This window comes from Pavona decussata, unplaced genomic scaffold (assembly GCF_977016875.1).
Source record: "Pavona decussata unplaced genomic scaffold, jaPavDecu1.1 SCAFFOLD_78, whole genome shotgun sequence".
NCBI classification, from domain to species: domain Eukaryota; kingdom Metazoa; phylum Cnidaria; class Anthozoa; order Scleractinia; family Agariciidae; genus Pavona; species Pavona decussata.
Genome location: NW_028145496.1, coordinates 562598 through 590338, shown reverse-complemented (window position 1 = coordinate 590338; position 27741 = coordinate 562598). Strand labels below are relative to the sequence as shown.

General features: G+C 38.3%; 2 protein-coding genes across 3 annotated transcripts; one reads left to right on the top strand and one right to left on the bottom strand.

The window, feature by feature from the left end:
* On the top strand, positions 1-3116 carry LOC146476195 (uncharacterized). The gene is made up of 6 exons (XM_085114684.1): positions 1-106; positions 746-826; positions 1436-1465; positions 1603-1763; positions 2254-2339; positions 2460-3116. Exons 1-6 carry the CDS (start codon positions 1-3, stop codon positions 2545-2547), a joined length of 552 nt encoding a protein of 183 aa, XP_084970810.1. The 3' UTR covers positions 2548-3116.
* On the bottom strand, positions 3008-26061 carry LOC146476194 (kinesin-like protein KIF28). 2 transcript variants are annotated; one of them, XM_085114730.1, is made up of 28 exons: positions 25907-26061; positions 25791-25829; positions 25635-25711; positions 25476-25492; positions 25290-25312; positions 24969-25090; positions 23246-23324; positions 22171-22231; positions 20719-20808; positions 19617-19713; positions 18801-18953; positions 17809-18073; positions 16600-16754; positions 16209-16315; positions 15503-15635; positions 14371-14434; positions 13172-13314; positions 12566-12712; positions 12068-12155; positions 11683-11745; positions 10590-10631; positions 9225-9312; positions 7826-7996; positions 7018-7140; positions 6438-6707; positions 4887-5045; positions 4546-4674; positions 3008-4367 (listed from the first exon to the last, which is right to left on the bottom strand). In XM_085114730.1, exons 1-28 carry the CDS (start codon positions 25915-25917, stop codon positions 4272-4274), a joined length of 3012 nt encoding a protein of 1003 aa, XP_084970856.1. In that variant the 5' UTR covers positions 25918-26061; the 3' UTR covers positions 3008-4271. The 2 variants fall into 2 exon arrangements, with proteins under 2 accessions (XP_084970856.1, XP_084970858.1); XM_085114732.1 differs by lacking the exon at positions 10590-10631.
* Positions 26062-27741: the final 1680 nt, after the last annotated feature.

The following is a 27741-nucleotide window of genomic DNA, read 5'->3' as shown; positions in this document are numbered from 1 at the left end:
ATGAAATATATTTTCAGCGATGAAATATATTTTCAGGGATATACCGCTCTTCACCTCGCTGTAATTCAAGGCCACGAGAATGTTATAGCTACCCTGTTTGACTGTGGTACGTTAAACTTTACTTTCTTGCTTCCAGTCACTTGGCTTTTCAAACTTAACTGAGAATATATCAGAATTTACTCTGCTGGGTTGTACTGCATGAAGGCAATCAATTGAGGAATGAAAGACTGACTAATCTACCTGTGCGCTCACGTTTAACCCGGACAAAATCGAGCTTTATAGTTAGTGGGTGAAAACTGTTCTTCCCACACATGCATTTTGTCCTGTGGGTAAGGGAAGAAGACGTCCACTTGACGTTTCAGACTTCTTTATAGTATATGGTCCTTTAAAAAGGTGTGGACAGGCGATTTTTAACCTTTTAAAAACAGTAAATAAGACAAATTAGAAACGTCGCGACCTAAAATGGCTAGCGTTGCTGTCAACTAGCCAAAGGAGGCAATTAAAGGACAGGCTCTCTCGTTGGATAACGGGTGAAAAGAATCGAAAGAGTGGTAGAATGGGAAAGGAGGGGTGGAGCTGAAGAGGGAAGGGAGATATTTTTCTTCTCGTCTGTTAAGTTTTGTCTTATTTAGGAAACCTTTTCTGGGTTAAAAAAGCAGGACAGGTTTCAATTTTAGTGGCACCAAGGCCTGATATAAGTGGTACCAAGATTTAAGGATTGTTTCAAAATGCTCTTATTTTATAGATGCTGATGTCGACGCCCGCGATTACAGCGGTCGCAAACCTAAACATTACATAAAAGATAGAACATCACTATGGATACAAAGTAAGTGATCACGTGACTTGGCACTCTTCCAACGCTCCCCTCCATTGTAACGAAACCGCCTTGTTTTACCCAACCTTCGTTTTTAGCGCTATTGTTGAGCGCTTGAGCAGCCAATACGAGCAAACACTGCCTCGCGCTAAAACCGCCTTCAGTTCCTGCGAACAATCGCCAGCTACGCATGCGCAGGCTATCTCTAAAGCACTTTCCCACATTTGCGTTCGCCGCGCCTATATGCAGGGAAAAGAACCATCCTCGAACTTAGAGCAGTTGGCTTGACTACGCAAGTCCCAAAAACAAAAAGGAAGAGCACTGCGGTCGAGAATGCATGGGAAAATCGAAGAAAGATGCAAAAACATACAGCGCCATTGCTAAACGTGGGAAAATGTGTTTGTTTCGAAGTTCTGCTGGGTTCGTTGCGTTTTCTGTGTAATTTATACTGTGCTTATGGCTACCGTGGTCGTTATTATTCAAAAGAGATGAAGCTACCTAAGATAGGATCATAAAAGTAAGATTATGGTAGATAGCACCATAGCTAGTAGATTCGACACTTTAATGACCTTTAATAAAGTCCTTGATTGATTGACTTGTTCTTTTCATATTTTTTTTTAGAAAAACTTGGGAAGAAAATGCCTCCTTCAGGTTAGTTCAGCTTGTCCACGTCTTTCTGAAATATGATTTTGTCTCGTTGTCCAATAATGTCTCCAAAAGCCCACAGTTATCAGTCGCTCTGGGCATCATCTTCGGCCCTTCATGTTAATTTTTCTTCCGTTGTATAGTGCTGGTATCGTCCGAGGAGACCCTGAACAGAGGACTTCAAAATATAGGCTCGATTTTCTTGGGGATAAGGACACTGAGCAATTCTCTTGGAACGGGACTGGACAAACTAGAAGAGAAACCGAATGTGTTGCGTCCACCGAGACACAAAGCAGCACGATCGGTAAGCAAACTTAGCCTAAGAGTTACAGCTACCTCTCAAAGCTTCTAGCGTGTGGGTTGCCTGTGGACAGGCTCTCAAGTGGGGTATGGGGCGAAGAACTCGATCTTTCTGCTCGCAGGCTACCGCGTGTTCGGTTCAATGACAGGCGGCTGTTTTCACGGGCCATAGGAAACTAGGATGTACGATCGAGTCTAAATCTCACTAAGAATTTACCGCACTTCAGAGAAGACCGTTTTTTGCGTAAGTCCGTGGCGCGTGATCTATGAACCAAGTCTAGAGTGGAAATGACAAGAGACGCACATTTTTTTTTCTCGCCGCACGCGATCATAGGGCGTACAAGGCTAGCGCGCTGGAAATCACGCTCTCGTGCCTCGTGATCAGGCGCGTCTTCCGCAAATTTCAAAGGGAGAAAGACTGTCTTGGAGTTTTCTAAAAATCTCACTCGATAGTTGTATCAGCATGAAACTAAAAAAGTTATCTTTTATTTCAGTCATCTTTTGTGAAGATTTACAGAAACGTCACCGGTAATTTTAAGGACAAGAAACCACCGAAACTAGAAATCCCCGAAAATACAGGGTAAGTATTTGTGTGACCTGGAATTTCCCTGGACATTTCAGTACAGACCGAACCAACAACAGGGATTAGCTCAAATACCATTTGCACAATTTCTGGTTTTTATCTCGTGCTTCCTTTCAGGTGCAGCTATCAAAGAACAAGCCGTGCCAGATCTGCTCCCGATATCAACGACATTACATCCTGGAGCCCACGATTTGTCCAAGTGTAGTCCGCGGCAAAAACTCGTTCCCAGGATCTTCCCGTCCCCATAAGCTCCAAGGAACGGGAAGAGGAGAGACACTGGGAACGAGGTTGAGTCCGCAGCTGGAACAAAGAAATACTCAGCCTTTAGGCATCCTTGTACACCTACAGCCCTGAGAGCAAACTAAAATTAGAAATGCGCCATCAAACTTTTGTTTTGTGTTATGTTGCATGAGTTTTTGAGCCTTTGTTGTTGTTGTTTAGGTTTTCTTACGCGCTCTGATCTTGCCGAAGACGTCACGAGTGAGAGAACCGCGACCAAGCCGCGTCACGCAACCTATCGCGTGACGAGCCAAAAGATCGTCTGCGAAGCGAGGATACGGAGAAATGGATTTGGAAAAGCTAATGTTATTGCTTGGTGAAAAAAACAACAACAACAGCAACAAAAAACAAACAAACAAACAAAGGAGAAAATAACCAAGGCAAAGTTGATGATTTCACTCTGATAAATAACAATCAGACTTGCTTTTATTACAAAGATTTTGACTACAAAAACATCCAATCTGTACAAGAACGAAATAAATATTACCGGTTACATATCTTGTCAACACCTAGATCAACATCTAACAACACAGCAGTAATTAAATATTACTTAAAATTATGACGGGCCAGGGTGGAAAGCAAAACTTTCTATCTACACATCCATAGATCAATCCTTTTACAAAAATATATCTTTGCTCTCAAATGTACCTTAGTGATTCGGAGTGAAGAAATAAAATTTGGTCTGCTTTCTGATTGAATAAAGTCTTCTCGAATAAGTTCTCAAAATGCGACGGTGAAGCCAAACTCAGCTGTTACCATGACCACGTTTGATGACTTGTTTTTCTCTCATTAACTGTCCGCATGACAATGCAGTAGTATTGCAAAGAGAAATCAAGTGTTGATCACCTTTGGGCATTACGTACAATGGATTTGTGATTTGAGGACTGTGCGTGAGTAGACAAATGGCCGCTGAATGCAATGGAGAGGAAAAATTGACGGAAAAACTGACAAGTTTACAAAAACAGTTGTGAAACCTTCGCACTGAACTATAATTAACCCTCTACGTTCTAATAATGTTTAGCGTCTAATTCTTCCCGGCAATATGGCTACGTACATGACAAAGAAAAAACACAGATCAGGAGAATAAAGAAGATGACCACCAAAGAAAAAAATTCTTCCAAATAATACCGTACCATACCATGTTAAAGATCTGTAAGGAGAAGCTAGATATTAATATTAAAGGTTTAAAGGTTTGATGACTTGATTTTCACAGGACTTGTCCAGCAAGACCACGAGTAACACTCCTAGCTTTGAATCAACATAACCTTGTGGCCGTATATTAGGCAGTCTCCAGACGCTAGTGGACTGACTGAATATGAAAAAGCAGTCCAATTTTCATCAGACTGCTCTAAGTTCTTGTGGAAGCGAACGTATGGACAATCACCATATTAAAAACAAAAAAATACAAACAATGTTTGTTAGCATTCTGCGCTGAATAGAGCCATTTGGTTATGCTGAAACAATTACACTACCCACTTCCAGAATCCATCAACTGACAGCCAGCCAGGGGCGTATCAGCTGATAGAAACCCTTGTGTTCTTTAATTGTTAGAGAGTTTTCAGGAATACAAGCCAAGATATCTATAATCGACTGACTAAACGAGTGCTATGTGAAGGCCCGCGTAAACACTGTTGTGGTGTCAGCAGTTCATCACATGATTGCACAGGCGCGACTGCCTTGAGCAACTTTCGGGTCTACCTTGATTTGTCCTCCATTCGCTGTGGTCCCGTTTTGGTCCTTCAAAAACTGAAATTACGAAACAAAAAATTCACATTAAAATCTCTACGTTAATAACGTTGATTAACTTCAATGTCAAGAGCCACGTTTGATGCCAGTCCTTCTTTAACACCCTCTCAAGTCATCGGAGGAAGGGTCAGAGGACCCACCCTCCCCACCCCTGACACATGCAAGCTACTCTCCTTACCCCCATAAGCATGTTGACTTTGTACTTCAGTTTTCCACTCTGATGAGCAGCTGCTGCCGATATGGCGCGGTGGAACGCTTCAAACGTCTGTTCCTCAGGCGGTTTCTTTCCCCACTCCTCACAGAGATCCTATCCAAAATGAAGCATACAAATGAATAAGATAAGGCCAGTTAATCAGCTTGTAAGCGTGTCTTATTTCACACTGTTCTGTTTCTCCAAACGCTCATCCCTATCCCAGTTACCTCCCGCGTTTTCTAAGGCTCACGAAGGCCATTTTATTTGCCCAAGTAGAAATTGTAGAAAATCTGTCTGCATTGTTCAACAAAGGGAACCCGACTCACCTGAATGCGCTTTTCTTTCTTTTCCAGTCGAAGGTTCTTTCTTTTCTGCAAAATGAGATCGGCCTTGAGTTGAGCTACTGAAGTGTCAGTATGCATCATTGTGGTTGAGCGAGGTCCCATTCCTGGTCTAGCGATCTGCATTTCCATTTGACGCAGTTCCTACAGAGCAAAACAAACACACAGTTAACAAATTGTTCTTGGAATTTCTCCGTTATTGTATAACAGGTACCATGTGCGTGTAAAGATCGTTTAGCCCAAACAAAACGATCAAACATATTAATTCAACATCGTGTTCGATAAATACGTCTTTTAGCCGCCTTTTAACTCCGCTGATTTCATGAAACACTTTTATCCGAAACATTCCCTCGAGCGGACTAAGAAATCCCCCAGGCCCCGGTTGTTCAAAAAGCTAGCGGATAACTCTATCCAGTGGATAAATCGCTATCTGGCGGATAAAATCTACTCCGAGTCATACATTTTATGGCTGAATAAAGTTATCCGCTCTTTGAACAACTAGGGCCAGAGTTTTGCGACTTCTCCCAGCAAAACTTGTTCGTGTGAACGTAACCAGCTAATAGCGCACGGATATGTCCGTGACGTAATATTTCTGCCTATTTTAAGAGCATCCCAAACGGGTACGAAATACTCTCAGAGGCACGAAGGAGTAAAAAGGGACAAAAAACAAATGGTCCATAAGAATTGATCACCAGACTATTTATTAAGTAGATCTTATTATATTGAGCTAAAACAGAAGAGAACTTGTGGGATATGAAGGAAAAAGAATATCATAATTTGGAAGAAAGGAGAACTAAACATGTTTTATAAACAAAGTTTGATCGTGTACCCATACAAACCAAATTTTTCCAAACACGACTATCACCGGGCGTGAAACCAAAATCACTAAAATTATAACCAACCAATCAGACTAATATAAAATTCCTGGTCTCTAAAAAAACACCTGGTTACCCCGAATTTTCTTTTTGGATTTCAATAGCCCTTACTAAGACCTTCTTTTCCCGGATAGCCGTTAACCGCGCAAAAATGATACCTTTGAATTAGTAGGATTAGAATTCCGATATGCGCAGAACGTATGCGGAGTACCAAAAGGCCGGGAAACCGTCGTTTAAAGGGGAAGTATGTCATTTCAAAACCCCCAAATTTTTGTCTGTTAGCAGAAAAAAGTAATAATTGTCTAGTGTTGTTATAAATTATCACCCAGTGCGATGAAACTGTCGATAAATACCTCTGACTAGAGACAGAGTAGGCCGGTATGGATTGAAACTTCAAAAATGTTGGGCTAATATTTTTCAAGTTCTCGCATTTTTGTTTCCAAAATGCGCTAGAACAGATTACGAACAGATTCCTTTCAAGAATTGAGTTGATTTCTTTACTCTCGTCATTCTAGAATTATTTGGCAACTGATCGAAGGTCTTAACAAAAACAACGGCAGGTCTCCTTCATATAAAACATTTTTTTGAAACGTCAAACAGACTAGGTGAGACGCAACACGCGATCTAAGACAGCCTGATGAGCGGACAAACAGATTCATACCTTTGTTGTCATTCTTGATCGAGTGACATCAGGGTCGCTATCCTCCTGGTGACCGAACAGTTGAAATGCGATACAGCCAGAATCAAACCAGTCCAGATGGTCTTGTTTCACTGAATCAAAGTGAAACACTTTGGAAAGGTTGAACTCGGGTGACAGCGTGCCCGCCACGGAATTCGTTGAAGTGAATTCTGTCTCTTTGTAGGGCCTGTACTTGATATACAAGCCTTTGTTGAATTTCGCATCATGGACGGTAGCATTACGAATGGTTACCTGCGCCACAACGAAAAGAAGACAGAAAAAGCTCAAGAAAATATACGGGAAATACGCAGCACTTTTATGTTATGCTCTTCAATCAGTGGTGCTAATATTGAGTCCATACATGAAATGTTCAAGTGTGACCATTCAAATGAAAGCTACTAAGCAGTACTTTCCTGTGGTGCTGCTTATTATGCTGTACAAGGTGGTTCTAAGTTTTGAGTCTTAGATGAAATCCTAAAGTGTGACCATTCAAATGAAAGCTACTGGGCAGTACTTTCCTGAGGTGCTGTTTACTGTGCTGCACAAGGTGGTTCTCACTCACCTTATAATGATAATCTTTCCCAAGCAGCTCAGACGGATCATCAACAAAGAATTCTTCACTTAGCGGTTTCTCGTTGGCATAACAAGGAGCCACATTAATTACAACTGTGGCCACTTCTTCTCCCTAAAACAAAAAAGAAAAACAGAAAACTTGAACAACGATACCACAAAAAAGTTGTAGATGATAGCGCGGGGAGGGTGGGGGGTTACTCCGCTATGTATGCAGGTGTGGTGCCAAAGTGTACAGTTTTTCAGCTGTTTTGGCTTGAAAATAGGTATAGATTTTTACAATTGTGGTTTGAAAGGCTGAAAGCGGGTATGGATTTTAGAGGCCAGGGGCTCGTTTCTCGAAAGTCCCGGTAACTTACCGGGCCCAATAAATATATTTTTAAATGTTTTTCCGCCGATTAAATAGTATTTACAGACATGGTACTTGGCCAATGTTTTCATAGAATTATAAGATTCTAAATTTAGTATTCAAAGCTAACAAAAATTGACTTCTGTTAAGAAACATTTATCAACAAAGACACTTGATCGGGCCCCGTAAGTTACCGGGACTTTCGAGAAACAGGCCCCAGGTATGAGAAAGGCCGCGTAAAAGTCACACATTCTGGTCTAAACTAGAGCTTCGGTTTGGAGAACTATGCTGCAGACACCTAACAAAATTTTCCTCGAGTATTCTTTCCCCCCCCCCCCCCCCTCCCTCCCGGGATGATAGCCAGCCACGCATCGGCATATGGACAATAAAAACACAGACATCGCAGCAAGAAGTGATGTAAACCAAGGTAAATTTTTTTCTTCATACACACCTTGTAGTCAGTTATAGAAAGCTTATCATCAAAATCCAAGGCATAGCTGAGACTCTGTAAGAACACACTTGCTGTTCCTATCAAGACATCCTCAGGAGGCTCCCAAAACGGATCTTCTTCTTTGGGAACTTTACTCAAATCGTCCCCATCCATAGACCTCTGGTACAAATCCTAAACAAGGGACAGAACTCATTACAAACCTGCGCTCATTTGGCTTTTTAGTGTATGTAGGTGTGCAGATAATTAGTACAGAGGCAAGGAAAGATGGTATGCAAAGGAAAAAAATACTGAGAAGGAAAAATTACAGGTAAAGGTTTCTCTTTTTGACCCTCGCTGTGTTTTTCTTGTATGCCAACTTTCCTTCCTTGTTGGCAATCTAGTTGTTTAAACCCAGATTAAGCTAATCCAATGTTAACGTGAACTTTGATACGAGTTTAATTACTAACCAATATAAACTCTTCAAAAACTTTTGAACCTCACTTTGATTTTGACTTTTCTTTACCACTAGCTTAAAATTAGCCTTTAAAAACAATTTTAATAAACAAGAAAAAAAACCCTCAGTTAATTTTTAATTGGCATTAGCGTTAATCGGCTTTCGAACAACCGGGCCCTGAAGGCCTGAGACAAATTATTGGTTTTTACAGCTTTTTGATATAATAAATAAAAGAGATCATCTGGAAGTTGGGCTAAATTTTGAAACTGGAGTGTTAAATCTTGTATGGAAATCAGAATAAATAGATCACATTACTTTAAGTGTCCCTGTTTTTTTAGCGCAGAGCACTAATTGAGGATGCTGCAGGTGGTGTGGTCCAGTGGTTCTGGGCGCCGGACTTAAAATCCGGAGGTCCCGGGTTACTGCGCATACGTTCTGCGCATCTCGAGATTTTCGGGTTTCCTATGGGTGGTGCCCAGGGATATATTTTGCGTGGTTTAAAACTGTACGGAGAAAGCAGAACTTAGCAAGTGCTCTTGTTATCCAAAAAGAAAATTGGGGTAACCCTGCATTTTTCAGAGCCGATAACGAAGCTTCAATTTGGAGAAAAACGCCACTGATACATTGCTTTGTATTTTACTGCTTTTTAGAATAATTGTTGCTTAATTATCTCTGAAAAATGCGTGGTTACCCCCAATTTTCTTTGTGGATTTCAATAGCCCTTGCTAAGATCTACTTTTCCAGCATAGTCATAAACTCCGCAAAAATACCTCTCCATTAGTAGGCACCGTCCTTAACATATATACCTGGTAAGCAGAAACAAGTGCCACTATCGAATTACATACAAATGAATGCCAAAATTTTGTACCTTAGTCTTACACGTGGTGCCTTTCTCAATTCAAGACATATTTAAAATTTGAGATCCAAATCTGAGATTGAGATTATAAATCTGTAGCATTGTTTTACCTGCATCAGGAAACGTCTGTTCAGAAACTTGCCGCGGTCCCACAACCAAACATTGTTGTTCAATAAGTTCTTCATCCTCACCATTACTCTATATGAACAGGGAAGCAAAATAATGATTTTATAGGAAACGAGTTTGCAATTTGTTTCACGTATTCCACAAAGATCTTTTGGTTGCTCATTTCAAAACCAGAGGCAAGGAAAATAAAAATATCCCACACTGTTATCCTCTAAGAAAAAAGAGCAAATTATCTCATTACCTTAAGGTTACCCTATACCTTCAGAGGTGTCTTCAGAGGTGTCTTCAGAGGTGTCTCGCGTCCAAGCGATGTAGCGCGTCCGGTTTAAACTGTAGATACCTGAACCGCTATATCAAATTAAAGCTTATAGAGCTGGCTATCAAACCAAACCAAGAATTTTGAAATAAAATGAATTGCCGAATTTTAAGCGCTGTTTTCTCGAATCAATTTTTTCACTTGGTGGAGCCACTTCAAAGAGCTAAAACTCAAAAGGAATTTGTTCGTTTGCCTTCAAATTTGGACAGTAGCTAGTTTAAGATATGAACAACAAAAACGTGTCTGCGAATTTTTTCTTTCGAAATATTTTTTCTCCGAGAGCGATTTTTGTACGATTACTCCACATTTTTTCATCCTATTTCGAAAATACTTTATAATTTTTCATTGCGGTTGAATATGGCAAAACGCAGACACCTTTTTTTAGCGCTTTGGGTCCGGAAACTGAGGAGCAAATTAAATTAGCGAAAAACAAAATTCGCTTTGACTTGTAGCTTTAAAAAGGTGATTCGGACGCTCGCATTTAGAGGTCGTGAAAAATTCGACAATTAATTTTATTTCAAAATTCTTGGTATAGTTTGATAGCCAGCTCTATAAGCTTTAATTTGATATAGGGGTTTAGGTATCTACAGTTCAAACTGGACGCGCGACATCGTTTAAACGCGAGACACCTCTGAAGGTATAGAGTAACCTTAAACCCCAGAAAAACACACACCCCTGCCCATCTTAAAAATTGTGAGAAAGTTATCGGAAAAGTCAGAAAGCCTTGTCCTTTAAATCCCAAACTTTGGACTTCATTAGCAAAACATTCATGCACGGACAAGATAAATCAAACAGAACATGTTTTCCTAAAAAAGGTTATTTTTCAAAACGATTATTTAAAATGGAACTTTTGTTATGCCAATCCAAAGACCTCCACAAATATGCTTCAAAAATTACAATGTTAAAATTAACTAAGAGTTAAATAAAAGGATGAATCAGTTCAAGTAGAGAGCAGAATATTAGGTTAAGGTAACCTACTCAAATGTGACAGGATTGCGTGACATACTCAATGTGACAGGATAGTGTGACCTACTCAATGTGAGCGAAGTGTTCTAACTCCCTGTGCTCTAAACTTCTAAAACAAACCAAACAAATTAGTACTGTCTCATCTTCACTCACTGCCTAGCTACATATACCAAACATTCTAACCAACAACAACAATGCAAAATGGAGAGGTTTTCAATTGAGTGTCAAAAGTAATTTTGCAGTTGCTTTGGTTTTGCATTACTTCGCTTTGTGATTCGTTAACAAAACTCGTGCCACTTTCTCATCCAATGGGAATCCAAATCAAAACCAATTTGTGATTTCGCAGAACACGTTTTCCAGTTACATGTATTTGCTTTGATTTCTGAATTCTGTGTTGTTTAAATCTGTTGCAATTGGCCAGAGTAATTACTTTGGTTTTGGTTTTACGACACTCAATTGGAAACCGCTCTATATCAGGTTATTTTCAATAAATTAAAGGGCGCATTTCCACTTTGAACAGGAAAACTGGCAGCAAACCTGTTAAAAAGGTGGTACAGATAACATGTGTATGCAATGCAAAACCTTCTGATTTGATGGGTCTTCAAAGACATATTTTGTCCCTTAATTTTTGCCATAAATCTTAGGTCTGACCTATCTTAGTTTGTGGTTCAATGGACACCACGAAAATGCATCTGAGGAATGCATCATCCCACAAAAAACAGGTCCATATGCAGAAGTGCTTGTTGTTTTGTGTCGTGTATTATATTTAACAAAATATTATATATATTCCATTTTGCAATGTTTTTTTTTTTAATAATCTTTATTGAGGAAATCAATACTCTAATCTCACTCTCCGCCACACCAATCAAAACACAAGCTTTACACTGTTCATTGTATAACGTGATCTACTGAAACATTTGGGCTTGTCTTTTGATGTTAATTCTAAGCAGCAGCCATTCCAAAACCATTGGAAACAACAAGTGAATATTTACATGAACCTAGAATTAGAAAGCTGACTGGACTTACGTTTCTATTGGGTGCAACCATTTTCCTTGACCTAACATCAATCCTGTTTTTTTGTTTTACTCCCACAGAAGCAAAAATTATTAATACCACAGTTACACAGACCTTTAATTCCTATTGTTTTCAGTTTCACCTACTTTGTTTCTGCATTTCCTCCTTCTCCCTGAGCAGCTCCTGATATAAGTATCACCTCAAAGTTCCTACAAAGGAAAAAAGATTATTTTGTTAAAATAAAAACAAAGCAACAAAAAAGAACTGCTTCAACAACTTTCTTGGGAAAATCCATGCCCAAGAAATAGCAGCCATAAATAATGTCTACTTGTCGTTCTCGCAAAATGACAAAAAATAAATAAATAAAATAAATAAAAAAAAAACAGATCTAGCAATATTTCTTGGTTATTTTTCATGAATTAATTATTCTCCTCATACTTGTTCGATATGGGATAATTAAAGCCATCTTGGCGCTATCAATCATCTCATATCCAACATGTGTCTGTGGAATAATATTGTTAAATGACATACTTATGTTTGTTGAGCTCTTCACTGATGGCATTCACCTCACTGACCATGGGAAGTATCTCTAACACTTGTTCCTGAGCTCTCTGTTGATCTGCTCATTGCAACAAAACAACACACCTTTAGTTTGAGCTAAAATGACACCACACCCACCCTTTGACCCATTCTCACTCCCTAATGCCTAACACAGGTAAGTTGATCAAAGTGTTGGAACTGCTTCTCTGGACAAAAAACTCACACTTGCGATAACAAACAGAACGGTTTTAATGTTTACAAAACTCTCCTGCTCAAGCTTACAACAATCTCTCACCATGTGCTCTCAGTTCACCTAAATACCAATCGCTAACAACATCCCATAACATTTATAGACAACCGCTCCCAGGCCCCCCTGGCTCTGGGAAGGGACACCTGGTTGTTGTTGTTATTCTGATTCCAGAAAGTTTGATCCCCCAGTCAAGAAAAAAATCCAGAAAGCTGATCATCATGAAATGCTGGCAAACATACCTTTGGAAAGCCCTGAGCCAAATCCTGTGGCAAAACCCTTAGCTTGCGCAATCTCCTTTTGAGCAACTTCCCAGTCCACAGTATCTGGAGTCCCTTCAGATTTCTCAGTGTTTACTGGGTTTTCAAGAACATACATGTGGTTGGAACCTGTTACAACAAAGACATAGCATTCAATTCACAACTATTAATAAATAAGTCTTTATTCATCAGATAGAAATACATGATATCAGATCATCACCATCATCACCATCATCATCATCACCATCATTATAATAATCACCATCATACCCATCACACAATACAATACAATAACATTATTTAAAGAGGGAGCCATCATAACCTGCTACAGTTTTCAAACTTACGGCCCTCAAAATAAGAAGAGAAAAATATATACAACACGCACAAAATTGAGGTAAATTATCACCACCAATGTCATCAACCCTCCATGGTCTTGTTCAATCTCCAGTGTTTTAGGTTCCATAAAATAAGTTGCTTCTAGTTTGCTCTAATGGTATAGCTCATACAATAATAGCATTGCTTGCAGTCTGAATCCACTAGAACTAGCTTGGATTAATAAGTACTTAGTTAACACATATCATATCTCACCAAATAAGATTCTGTCCATATGTTTGAGCACACGTTCCCCTGTCAGTGGCATGCCATTCACTTTGGTCTTAGCACCTGGCGATGCTGGCTCAATGGTGATTTCACCGCTGCCTGACTTAATCAGGGCATGCTGCTTAAGAATGCTGTAGACAACATACAGTAAGAGAGAAAGAACAGGTTATTGTAAGAATCTATTGATATACCAATAGAACTGAAGGGTTTAGAGTCTGAAATGGGCGTATGTTTATGTCCTGACACACGAGTCGCAGATACCGAGGACATATATGTATGTCCTCAAAGAAGTGAATGTTTATTTTTTTTTTGGTTGCTCACTGTTTTTCTCCATGGTTGCCTAGAAGAGTCTGAGAAAGAACAAAAAGTCTGCCAACAAGAAAATTTGTATCGTGGGCACAAAATATAAACCAAGGCTTGTTGATACTGGTAGAGACTAATTTCCCTATCTCAAACTGGCCTTAGACATTTAACTAAAATTACATGAGGTGGAGATTAGGTTAGCCTAAAATAACACTCCGGTTAGCCTAAATAGCATTCCGGTTAGCCTAAATAGCAATCCAGTTAGCTTAATTTTAGCTGAAGTAGCTTGTGGTTAGAAATTACATGCAGGATCTGGCAGCTGGTCGTCGATGGTGTAGCGGTAAGGCTCCCGCTTGGTAATCCAACGACCCGGGTTTGACGCCTCTCTGGAGCACTTCTTTTCCTAACTTAAAAAAGTGTACTTTGTGTATGGCTTGTTAACCCTATCTAGACCGTTTTTTTTTTTTTTTTTTTGGGGGGGGGGGGGGGCTTCCCCCATAACTTTCTTCCCGTAACTTTTATGTCTTAGCCCATATTGGTGTTCCTTTGATAGTTTTGGTTACTTTTCATTTAATTTTGGTGCTTTCTGAAGTTTGGGAAAATCCAGAAATCCAAGATGGCAGATCCAGGGTGACCACCACTTGGCAATCCTGACCTAATAACCATGTCATATGACATCATCACTTCACAATGAGGACCTCAAAGGAGACATCTTTGGACGTACTATCTCTACTCCAAGTCTCACTAACACAGCTTTTATACTTGCGAAGTTATGGAAGGGGAGCAATCAGGCCCCACCACCAAGCCCCAGAAGACAAAAAAGCCTGGCTCTACATGTAGGTAAAGGGTTAATTAATAAGTTAATAACTGTGTATGGTACGCACCTCAGACCAGTGAAAGGTATGTCAGGGGCAGGTTCAGCATCTTTTCTTCCTATCTTAGTTTGCGCTGGAGGAAAACAACAAACAAAGTAAGCATCACATAATAGACATGAACTGCTTTTTGCACAAACCAACAATAACTGCCTCTGTGACAGGTGCTGGTGGTCATAAGGGACCCTAGGTAGGTACTACTGCACCTTTCAATAACATATGGACTCTGAACTTCAACCCCAACTAACGATTTGCATGTTAAACTGCTGACAATCACAATTACAGCAAAGACAGGCCAACCGCAAAAATATAGAAACCGACAGAGGATCGAAATCTGCCAATCACAGTACACATACAGGACCTCTTGACCCCGTCGAGCAAAACGCTTTTGTTTTCTAAGAGGTCCGCAGCAGTGATTGAAGGCAGTGAAAAGCATAACAGTTGCAACTATTGGTTGAATCTTGAACTTCAAAGTCTACATGCTATTGAAAGGCACAGTAATGTTAAGTTATGAGTACATCATCAAAACATTTCAATAAATTCCAGTTCTTGCCAGCAATTAAGAAAATGTTGTACAAGAATGATATCTATTTATTGGAGAACATTAATTCTCAAACTCATTAATAATTCAAAAGCCAAAGACAAAGGAAATCAAGCACCGTGACGTGTTTGGATATCTGATGAAAAACTCCTCGTTTTTGCATCCTTAATTTCTCCTTCAAAATCAGTTTGTTTGAGAAGTTATATCAAACACTCCTCACAGTGTTTCATCACAATATCAAAAACCTCGAAGTTCGTCAAAAATACTCCGCTGCGCGTCGTATTTTCAACTCTCTTCTCGGTGTTTGATATGTGATGAAACACTGTATCTCGTGTTTGATATATTACATCAACATGTACAAGGTAGACCATATTGCATTCAACACAGAAAGAATGCACTCCTAATACAGATTGGAGTCGAGATTGTATGGGGCTTGCTATTGATCAATCAACAAAATTGAATGGATCTTGGGATGTGTAACTGGCGTCTTTTGCAGATTTTGCAGGGGCGAATGACATCATCACCAACTTGGCAAAGGAGAGAGAGCCTGGGATCAAGATCATCAAACACACTCTCTAATCTTTGATTATTAGTAGTAGTTACCTTGTTCCAGGAAATGTACAATCACTCTAGACAGCTGAGGATCTTCATTCAAGTTGATCAAGTGAGGAGTGGTTTGCTTCTTTTTCTGCTTTTCATCCGGTTGAAAAGAACCTTCACTACGTGACTTCTCCACCTGTTAAGACAAACAATGAAACTTAAGAACGTGACATTTTGACAACTTCATGTTGTTGAAACATCCACTATTTATATGCGTATAATTATTTACATTTGATACTTATGGCATGGAGTCCTCAAAATGCCATTTTCTCCTATTGCTAATCTTTGTCTTAAAATGTTTATCAAAATCTTCTGTTGTTAAAAAATAAAAAATAGTTCCAAAAGTTGCAGGACTCCTGATTGCTATTAACCAGTTCTGCCATTAACTTAGTTAATTGATGTAATGCAAGGATCATGTTCAATTATATATCTTATTCAAAAATAAATGAATATGATCACATTGACATGAATTGAAGGGTGCACAAGGGGGGTTCATAAACAAGCTTCAACTGAATATTCATGTCATTTGGCCGAGGCATTCTTCTTCTTACAAGCTGTGGCAGCCCTCTGCACCAAAGTCTCCTGAAGCATCCTTCCACAACTAAGAAGTAGAGAAGTGCTGGCAGAACCTGTTGCTAAGCCTGTGCCAAATTTCACCGATGTACGCTGACAGAGGGAAGTCAACAATCACTGTCAATGTCTATCTAACCTGATCATCCCAGCTTGTCATGTTGGCCATGTTCTGATTATTCCACTCCATCTGTGCTAGGAGTTCCTCTCTCATTTGTTTGCGCATTGCCTCCTTTTCTTCATCAGCTATAGAGCAGTAATTTATACAAAATATTAACATTCCAATAGACGGAATCAATGCCGTGCTGCAAGTCACCAGCTTACAGGAACCTGTCTGGCTAAATAAGAACATAGCCTCTTGTTTTTTAAAAATGACCAGGTAGGTGAATGTTTTCTTTTTTTTAAAAATGATTGGCAACACCTTCAGCTAAGAGAGAGCCAAAGGACAGCTTACTGAAAACAGAAGATCTTCAAGTACATGGTAGTCCTTTTACCACACGGGTAAAATAAAAGAATTATACTGTACATACTCATTTCTTTGCTGCCAACATCAGTTGGCATTCCTCCACTTTCAAACATTTTTTTGAGCTTCTCATTTTCCTCCCGTAGCTCTCTGATCAGTTTGTCCATTGGATTTTCATTCACCACTGCTTTGTTCTTGATTTTCTTTGCACGATCAGCATATCTGTTGAAAATGAAGTGTCAGGAAAACTCTGGAGCACATCTCGCTCAGTGGGGGAGGAGGGCAAGAAAGGAGAAGGCAAATCAATGAAGTCTCATATTGGACACTGCCTGGAGACTGTTACACTTCCACTTGCCAGCTTGTACTAAAACATTACAGTTGAACCTGTTGTAAGTGGTCACTGGAATTGCTAAGTCACCACTTGATACAGGTTGCACAGAATACATGTCAAACACAATAAAAATGGCATTTCATTTATTAACATTTGGTAATTTTATGTATAGTTTATGCACACAAGCACCCACAAAATCACTTCCTTGGTTAAGAAACTGTAACAATAAAAATGGTATGGCAATGGATTGCATGGTATGAAAACAGACTAATAATAATTAGTGTCAAGACCCTAGAGTCAGTATTGCAGGTCATTAGAAACTCAATTACCAGGCAGGCTATTTGTTACAACTGTTTGAGTGGTTTCCTTTTACAAAGTGACCATTTAAAACAGGTCAAGAATATAGCAACAGCTTGTTGGGATTCAGTAAAGGGTGACCACAACAGTATTTACAGAGGAGACCACTCAATAGAGTCGGTCAAAATAGAAGCATTGTAAGAGAAGTAATTTTCTGGACTTTGACAACTGACCGCTTAAAAGAGGGTGACCACTTCATGTGGGGCCACTTAATGCAGGTTTGAAGTTGTCTACACCTTTTTTATACTTCAACGATAAGAAACAGTAAAAAAGGCAACACTGCTTCAGTTTTTCTGTCAGCTAGCATAAACTTAGCATGATTTGCAGCCTGATTCAAATATTTCTCTGAACTGAATTCTAAGTTTGTTGTGCCATTTGGAAACTACAATAAGGTAGACAAGTTCTCTGTAATTGAAATGATGTCAAGATACAGTTGGACTTGAAATCTAGACACTGCCAGTAATGACAGGAACAACCAAACTGCATTATTATGCAAGCCATATGCACGTATCAAGGTTAATGGGTACCAACTAAGGTTAATGGTATTCCCCCTTCCCCTTTCCCTGTAAGCACTGTTCCTTAAATTACCTCAAAGTACCAAGAGTTTCATCATAGTTGATATCAGCAGGGGATAACGCTGCTATCATGATGGTCTTACTGTTACCACCCAGCGCATTCTGAAGCAGTTTGGTGAGAACAGAGTCACGATATGGTACCAGCACCTTCTTCTTGCCCATGGACAGATCAGCCAAAGCTGAGATCACGTTACCCAGTGCCGAAAGAGACTTGTTGATGTTAGCTCCTTCTTTAAGTCTGTCACCTGTAGCTCCTGTACTGTCAGCTCTTTCACTTCCTGTTAAACAAAACTAATCATTAAAATTTTACTTCCACAGTACTTAGAGCAGGTTTTAATTGAGTGTCAAATTTCAATTCACACGTACTTGCTTCACTGTGCTATAACAATTTGTTTAAACTGTACAATGCGTTGCTATACATGTAAGCTAAGGGGTGCTTTACCATCCAAAAATAAATAAATGCTCTTGAGTTTTGAAAAGAATTGAGAAGTCTAAACTGAGTTGTCCAAACAATAATAAATCAGAAGTTTTCTAACTTTACAAAATATGAGCGAAGAGATGAATGACAAAAGAGTAACAGAAATAACAATTCAATAAATCTCAGCCACATGAAAACAAAATAAATACACTTTTAAAATAGGGAGAAAAAACTTTTGCACTCTTGGAAAATTGAACCAAGTACAGCTAGTTCAAGATTTAACTCTGTAGGTAACCATGCATCATTTATGTAAACAATGTCTATAAAAAACATGATGATATTCACAATGATGAGACATTCTCAATTTATTAGCTAAGGACCTTTCAGTTTTTAGCACTAAATTCAAATTCTCTACCACTATGTACAATAAGCACTTTTGATATCACTTATCCTAGCAGTATGCAGAACATGAATGGAGTGGCCTGTCTTCTCATGGTGACTTCCCGGAAAGTCATGCCAGATAAAAAATACAAAATAATACAGCTGCACTTAAATTCCTCTGGGCCAGGACCTTATTTGATACACACCTGCCAGATCTACCAAGTTTATATTACTGCTTTTCTTTGTTTCTTGCCCTGACTCATTTTTGCTGATCTGATCAAACACAATTGTTACCACAGTGTGAGCTCTGGAGCTTGTTGCATTCATCTGTGTTGCAGCCACTGTACGATTGGCAGTCCCTAAAATTTAAATCAAAATGAGTACAACAGCTTGCATTTGGACTGTCAAAAATGTAAGAAGAAAATAATGTTGTTGATGGATAAATAATTTACAATTAATGCAAACCTTTTGAAAATTTGAAAAATGTTTAACACAATTAAGAGCCTCTGATTTCATTGGACCTGTATATCATCACAGGGCTAGGGTCCATTGTTTCTTTGTTTGATCATTGTTCTGCTAGATTGTATCTTCAGCTACTCCTGTGAGTCATTCTAATGCTGCGTGGTGCACCAAATTCTTGGTTGGGGGTGTGCATGCCACCCCCTCTTGATATCCTTAACCATTTTCAAACCTGAATCCTTTAAAATGGATTCTCATTTTCAGACATAGACACCTAACCAATTTTCAGACCTGAAACTAAAATTGATATTCATACTGGGGTCGCACATATCTAAACTATATAGCTCATGGAGGTCAATAACCCCCCAGCCCCACCCTTCCCCACCCCAACCCAATCAAAGGTCACCTTCTTGTAGGTAACCAGTAAGTGCACACTAATGATAAATCTTTCAACAATGGTTAATTAAAATCATTTTGTTCCTTGTCTTAAAGAGAAATTTCCAAAAGCATCAAAATCACAATGTAAAACTAGCGTCTATTCGCAAATTTTCTGCTTGACTGACCTTCTTCAATTCTCCGTTCAATGTCTGGATAATCAACAACTGCCACTCTTTTTAGGTTTTGAACAAAGAAGGAACCTTCCTTCGGGTTCTGACGGACCTGTCATCACCAAACAGTCAACAAGTTTAAAAAAATTCCTCTCTTTTATTCATTTTTCGAGGTAGGTAGGTATTTTATTTATCCACATTACACGGATGAGTACAAGACTTGTTTAAATGTGAACGTGCCAAATAACTATAAATCCAGTACCTATTAAGAAGTATTAAATAAATCAAGAGGAAAAAAAAAGAATAAATTGTTACTAACAGTTACTGTTACCCACCTTGAATAGTGCCACTAAGTGCCTGGGTAACTAATATCGTTAAAGTGTGTACATATATAATAAAATTGTTACAAGTTGCTGTTTTGTTTATTTAATGATCACTGCAGCTAAGCAGTGTAGTTTCTGACCCTTAATAACACAAACAGAGAGAAGTCGATCATCGAATTTTCCAACCTCTATAGCTAAATTAAATGCTCATATAGCGGCATTTGGCATCAAATACTGCTTATCCTACAGGGCAGCTAGTCATTAATTTTTGTCCACACATGTTCCAATGAGCTTCACACCTGTAACAATCTTGTTCCTTTCTAAGTTACATGAACCAACGACCACCAAGATTAGCGATGAGATCAAGATTGTTTCGAGGGTATGGAGCTGTAACAAGTGTTACAGGTTACAGTGTGTCCTATAGAAGCTTACATTAAGAAACCACCCTGCATTAAGCAGACAAATTATGAGCATTGTGGAAGGTGCTTGCTCAACACTGAGGTTAAACTGAATTATTACAAAATGGCCAGACAACTAAAATTTCTTTGGTAATGTTAAAAAAGGACTGCAGACATGAAATGTTATTCTTGAAGTGCTTAAATGTTGAAAAGTGGCTGCAATGCAGGGTTTGTGCTTTTCATATTTGTTTATTATTTTTTTTATTTTTTACACTATTTTTACTTTATTTCTACACAGTTTTATTTCTTACACTACTTAAGTCAATGCTTCCATTCGCTGTACCTATGAACTGAACTTACACAGCTGTAAACGTCTACTTAAAATGATCGACCTACCTGCAATCCTCCTTTAGGATTATTCTTGACCAGCAAGTCACGAACTTGTTCATTGTAAATCTCTAACATACTAAATGAAACTTGGTATTTCTATTAAAAGAAAAGAAAAACAGGTTAGAGGTGCCAGGTCAAGCATTCCTAGAATAAAATGCTCAATGTGTCAGGCAAGCAGCAAGAATTTGACAGGTTTCCTGATTTGCACATTAATTAATCAACATCCTCATTTCTCTTTGTTTTCAGTTTTTTTTACAAGTACACAAGAATATTTTATCAAATTAACATATAAAGCAAGGTGTTTTAATACAATTTTGAATTCCCTTAAAAAATCTTGTTGTATACAGGAAACAAGTTAGAGTAAATTATCTTAAAAAAACGTTAAGGAAAATACAGATTTCTTTTTTGCAAACGAGAGTCTCATGTGCCAGACATTAATGAAATGAAAATTCACATTTCTGTTAAATCAAGCTTGATTTGAAGTTCATTCTTGGTAGCAGACAAGTTTAACCTGGCATCACTGTAATACTTGATTTAAGAACAACCTACAGTACTGTAAAACCAAAATTACTGAAGACACTGGTTGACCAACACTCTCATGAAATTGAGTGTTAGAACATGGAAAATGTTTCATACCAGATAATGTTCTGTGCTCAACTGCACAAAGTAAAAGCTGAAACTAATTGCCATTAAGCACTCCCTTTGATTAATACTGAACCTAATAAAAATATTTCCTGTAAAATCCAGAACCATGGCTGAAAATGCTCCAATCAAGTTTATAAATTGTGGGATGCATGATACTAACTCTAACTGCTCCCAAAAATTAGTGCTGAAAATGTTGAACTGAAAGAGCATTTCATCTAATGGCCCTGGAAGTACTATGATGGCCAGACAACTTACAGTATGATAACAGTGCCCTGGGATAAAACGTTCTGAACAAGATCCAAGTATTTTTTCCTCTTCTTCATGAAATGTTGACATTGAAAAGCTAACGCTGGACTGGATTGGCATTGCAAAACGAGGGAAGATAACACTGTCCTGATACTTAGTTTCATCAATAAAATAATTAATGAATGGAAATAAAACATTAATGAATGGAAATTGCAGTAGAAATCCTCTGAGCAGCTCTTCCATCTAATGTTTTAGATTAAATTAGAATTTAAACGCGTTTTCAGTGGAGGCAGGAAAACCAGGGAACCTTGCGAAAAACACTCAGAGCAAGAATGAGAACTAACAACAAACTCAAACCCCCAGACACTAAGTCTGGCGTTAAACCCAGGACACATAAGTGGGGAAGGCAAATGCTCTCATAACCGCACCATTGCACACCCCACAACCCAACTATCATACAAGCTGGATGAGCGTATTTAAAAGTAAACCATTTAAAAGTGTACAAAACTAAAAGAGTCTTAGCTAACAAAAGTTTACTTCTATGTGAGCCAGTGATTGAGCACTTACCACTTCAGAGCCTCTTTCCACTATTTTAAACAGTTCATCGCATGTGATAGGAACAATGCCCCTAATTAATTAAGAAACAGCAGAGGAGGCAAGTTACTGACTAGCAAATTGTGGTAAGCATTTATCTGACATAACAGGGCTGTCATTAAGGGACATGAACCATGAAACCCATTTCATGGTAATTATTTTAATTATAATAATTTAATAATGATTATTTGGATGTGGATTTTCTTACTATGTGTTTTTGCACTCAATTAACTTGAGCATAGCCTGCAGTGCAGGGGTTTTTTGGGTGGGACATGAGAGCCAGGATCTTGGTTAGTCATAACTCTATGTTGGATAGTCAAAATCTTCAGCCTAATACCCACCCTGTTGGTTGCAGTTTCTACTCTCCCCAATCTTTCTCTGCTTAAATAAACATCCAAGATGGTAGCTATAGTGCTCAACCAAAATAACACACCCACATCGCAGGCTAACTTGAGTGCTGCTCAAACTCCTCAATTTCACAAACCCCAAATACCAGGGGGGATGAATACTCCCTTTAATATTAGATAAACTATATTGGCATGTGCTGCTCAAACTATAGTGTGAGCTTTGAGCCGGTTTGGCCTGAAAATGGATATAGACTTTAGGGTATCAATTTAAGAGGCCTTGTCTAACAACACAAATGGATTTTAGAGGCAGGGTCCATAAAGGAAATTAAAGAAATGCATATTTTAGACTGAAATTAAAGGTTAGGATTTGGAGAACCATGTGGCACACCCTGGCCAAATATTCAGGAGCACCTCCTCTGTCACACCCAAAACTGATGTCTGTGTACTGCAATTTTTTGTCTTGGTGGAGAGTCTAGCTAGTACATATAAAACAGAATTATCAAATCCAATATAAAAGCCTAATTTTGATATATTAAAATTCAGCCTGTGAGGCGCCGGGGAATAACCTGTAGAGTTTATATGGGTTTATTCCGCGGAGCCTCACAGTGATGTTTATTGTTTCAGGCTGAATTACAATATGTCAAATTTGGGCTATTTGATTTGGTTCTTGGTCAAGTGATTAAACCTCATGTAAGTCTTACTTGTTACTCCCATATCCAACCATAGAGTATGACTTGCCAGCTCCTGTCTGCCCATAAGCAAATAATGAACAGTTGAAACCTGTCACAAAAAAAAAAAAGTATCCTGAGTGACAAATTTAGGGTTTACAGATGAAGTGTGGCTAAAATCAACAAAGAGGAATTAAAATCCAATTAATGGTGCATACGAATATGAAGTTCATTTCATTATTTTATATTAAGCATTTACTACAAAAGTATTCAAATGCAAATATATGAGTATAAATTCAAATTTAAAGAAACTAAGACAACATGTCTGATGAATCACAAAAGGTACATACTTATAAAATTCTCTAGCCTGGTTACTCAGTTCTAATAATTTTTATTTGCACATTTCCACGCAACTGAAGTACATCACATAATTATATAATTTGGATTAAATTTAGGTGACATATTTAAAGCAAAGATGTGGAGGGGTTGTGGTATAGTGGTTAGGGTGTCGAACTTTTGATCAAAATGGTTAGAAAATCAGAAGGTCGGTGGTTCAAGACTAGGATGGTCTCTGCATTAACTAGTACCAAAAGAAATGTTGGGAGGAACAGTGAGGAGACGAAAAAGCATAGTAATGAAGAGATACCAAGTTTAAATATCATCATCATCATCATCATCTTCATTTGCCATAAAACACAGTGAGACAAGCAAATACAGCTGATCGTCACCATAATGAGAACCCTTTTTAACATCGTGAAAAAAAAATCCAAGATACAATTTACTTCTTGGACATACACTGTACATATTTCACACAATCATGCTTTCTTAATCCTGACCGAAAAGTAACAAAGAACTAGAAGCAACAACGTTCTCAAGCCACAATGTCTGGGATTCAAAATTTCCTTGATATTTTACCCCACTCGAGTGAAGAACTAGTCAAACAATGAGCCAATATAGCTGAACAGGTGTTTATAGAGACCGGCCTAATGCAGATCCTGCACATGTCAAACATGACATGTCAACAACCAATCAAGTTTGAGAATTTATTTCACTCTACTCAGTTCCATTACCATTGCCTCTGACCAACATTAATCCAGTGACAATTTCAAACTGGGCAGTAATAACATGCATATGTCAAGCCTCTTAACCATTTTGCCAGCAATATGGAAATTAATCAAAAATTGATAAATAAAAATAATATATATAAAGAGGCCATATGAAAGCTTGCATTGAGAGGTATCATAATTGGAAAATAAGTCCTACTCGGTGTCATGCAAATTGAAACGAATTGACTTTCTAATTATTGACCTTTGTAATCAACGCCAAGAGATGATTTGAAGAAAATTAGCTTCGAGAAAAAAACCCGGAAATTTTGACTCCGTTGTCTCAGGTCTGTCAACCAGAAACTAGACCTCGAGTTTCATTTATCGGAAAAAAATCCGAAAAAACCCCAAGAGACAAGCATAATATTGCCCTTACAAATCTTACAATATACAGCAGCCAAAAATTCAAGTGTCAGATCAAATTGAGAACATGTCAATTCAGATTTAAGCTTGTAAACAAGTGGCAATACATTTCGTCTCCTATACTGTTTACAAGGGGTTATAAAAGAAGTCACGAGCGAGATTATGCTGCCGCAAGATGTAAAAATTAAATTGAAATATCAAAAGCTCCTATTTTAAAATTAAAACAAACAATCCCGAACGGAAAGATCCTAACAGATGATTTGTAAAAAGATTTATCTGACTACAGTTACCTTCTATAGCATTCTTTAAAACACCATTGCCTAGATCGTCAAATACTTTACGCTGGTCGGCATATTTGTCGTTTGCAGGCTGAAAATAGCCATTGTCGTCTTCGGTAAAACCATCGTGCGACCTGTGAAGAGGGAGTAAAATAGCTCTTATCTTTGTTACTATAAACAGTCAACTGAATGAAAGTTTGTATAAGTTGTGCATGTACATTCAGGCATTGAATACATGATTACTCGCTTGTACGAACACTGATTTAGAAGTCTACTCCAAAAGTGTACCCGCACTTTATAAAAACTTCACAAGGAGATCTGATCTAGACTTACCAATACGAGAAGTCAAATGTAAACTGCAGGACGAGGTAAAATGAAATGGAAAAAAAGAAAGAAAAATATAGTTAATGTTACGCAACCCATGAAGAGAGAAATCTAAAGCTTACGCTTTCCCGGTTAATAGCGAGTTGACGTGAGCTGAGCGAAACAAAACCTTCAAAGCAAAGATTATATTCTCACCTCTTTAGGCGGGTTTCCTGTGTGTGTTCGTTGAAATAGTAGAAAATAAAACAATCAGTTCAAGACAGGTAAAAGTCATTTAGTAAATCTTTACGCCAAAATCTTGTAAAAGGTAAACATTCCTACAGCGTGAAGACGACAACATGTAGGACCCTTTACCTGGAGCTTCGGGGTCCGTGATCTGTGTTAGGGCTCCTACCATTTCAATAACACACTTCGCTCCGCGATCTTTCTCTCTGCAGAGAAAACCCAAACATTAATCAGATTAATGTTTTGAAATAAGCTGAGAAAACGAACACACCGGCTTTAGTTTACCTCCCGTTGAAAGGCCGAACGCGGACAGCAACCTTGACCCTACAAGATTATCAAACCACGATTAGTTTTGTCTTCGCTGAATCCATAGACTTAAAATCGTAGAAATGACAACTTACGACTCTGCCATGGTTGGCTCTTGAAAGATTTAACTAATTTCCTTCGTTTCAGATCCCAATATGTTGACTTTTACGTTTTGACGCCTGCTCAAAACCAAGAAAGCGGCCTCCCATCCAGGAATCAAGGGAAGTCTGGATTTGCACTAGAGAAAGCGGGGGGGCCATAAGCTCCAACTTTCTTACCACTGGGGAGGGGAGGGTAGACCTACTCGGCTGGCTGCCAATAATTCGTGCAGTTAGAAAAACATTTCATCCACCCTGAAATGTTTATCGTAATTACCGCGAAATCCTTAATAGAAAGAAGCTTTAAAAAGCAAAAATTGTCTTAAATTCCTAAAACATCAGCGTTCTACAGGATAACATGTAATAAATACTTTTTTGTCATTTTGACAGCTCTGACGATCTGTTGCTCAAACCAACTGACAAAAACAAATTAAACTGAAGAGGTTTGCCTTTTATACAAATATTTTACTACAATTCCTTATTTCAAAGGTAGTGTTACTTCTCAAAATAAAGTCCATGATTGTTTCGGGTCAGTTCATCGCATAACATTTTTGTAGGTAAAACATCGCGATTCATTTGCCGGAAGCTACCACCGAAGACAAAAAGTGAATTCTACAAAAAGTTCAAAATAGCGAAAATGTAATCGTTAACTAACCTAAACTGGTCGATCTTCTAATTTCTAATGGGGTAAAAGTTTGCGGAAAATATTTATGCAAGTATGAATAAATTTTGGAGGATTGGATTTTTTGCAGATACTATATAAATAAACCTCACCAAGAAATTTGTACTATAATATTTTTTTTTAATTAACTGGTTGTGTTTGCTCTCCGTTGCGGTTAGTTCTGCTGGTATCAACATACAAATAACTGGCAGGATAACGGTTTGTAAAATCAAACGAATGTTTAATTTGAATTAAGGAATTTGAAATTTGACAGGGTTTATATCAAGTAAATTTCTGTTACTTAACAAATGAGTCAAATTTCATCCAGAAATAGGTGAAATTTGATCGGTGAAGTGAATTTCTGTTATTTTCTTGTCGATCATTACAGCAATCTTTGAAAACATCGCCGGCAAATACTAATTCTAATTCTTCTGATTCTGCTTACGGTTTTACTTTATTAATAACTAGGAATAAACTCTTTCCTTTTTTTTTCATTAGTACTTTGCTTGAACAGGTCGAAAATGACAAATTGAAATATGAATAAAGAATGAATTTGAAAACTGTTTTCAACAAACATGACAAGAAACCGTCAATGAAACAATTTTGTTTCATATCATGGCTTCTTGAATGAATACCTACTTTGGGGGCTGGTATTTACTTTTTTGTTTAGATTTCGAAATAACCGGCCACGACGATATGCTCTCAAAACGAAAGGTGAATTAATTGACATCGTCGTCCCCCCCTGACAGCTCACGGGACAGTGCACTGCCTGTATCCATGACAATAGCAGTGTATTGGTCCATAACAGTTAAGCGGAACAATGGCATGATCACAGGTTGAATACCTCTGTTGTTCAGAAACTCGATCGAGCATAATTCCTTTGCCACGGCGTTTAAAAGCCGACCACGACATTTTAAACCAGAATGGTAATGAAAAAGTAAAAATAAATAAAAAGACATAACACATTAACTAAATGGGAAAGATTTAAGGTGAAAGGCTTTAAAGGAGGTCAAACACATTATAATTTATGAGGCGATTACTGAAACCAACAAAAAACTAATCGAGGTAACGTAATAAAATCTATTTTACGTCAATAAAGGGGTGCTGCCTCAGTGCTTATGAATTTATTTACGTCACTTCTTTGAAGTTCTGTGAAACTCGCCCACACTGT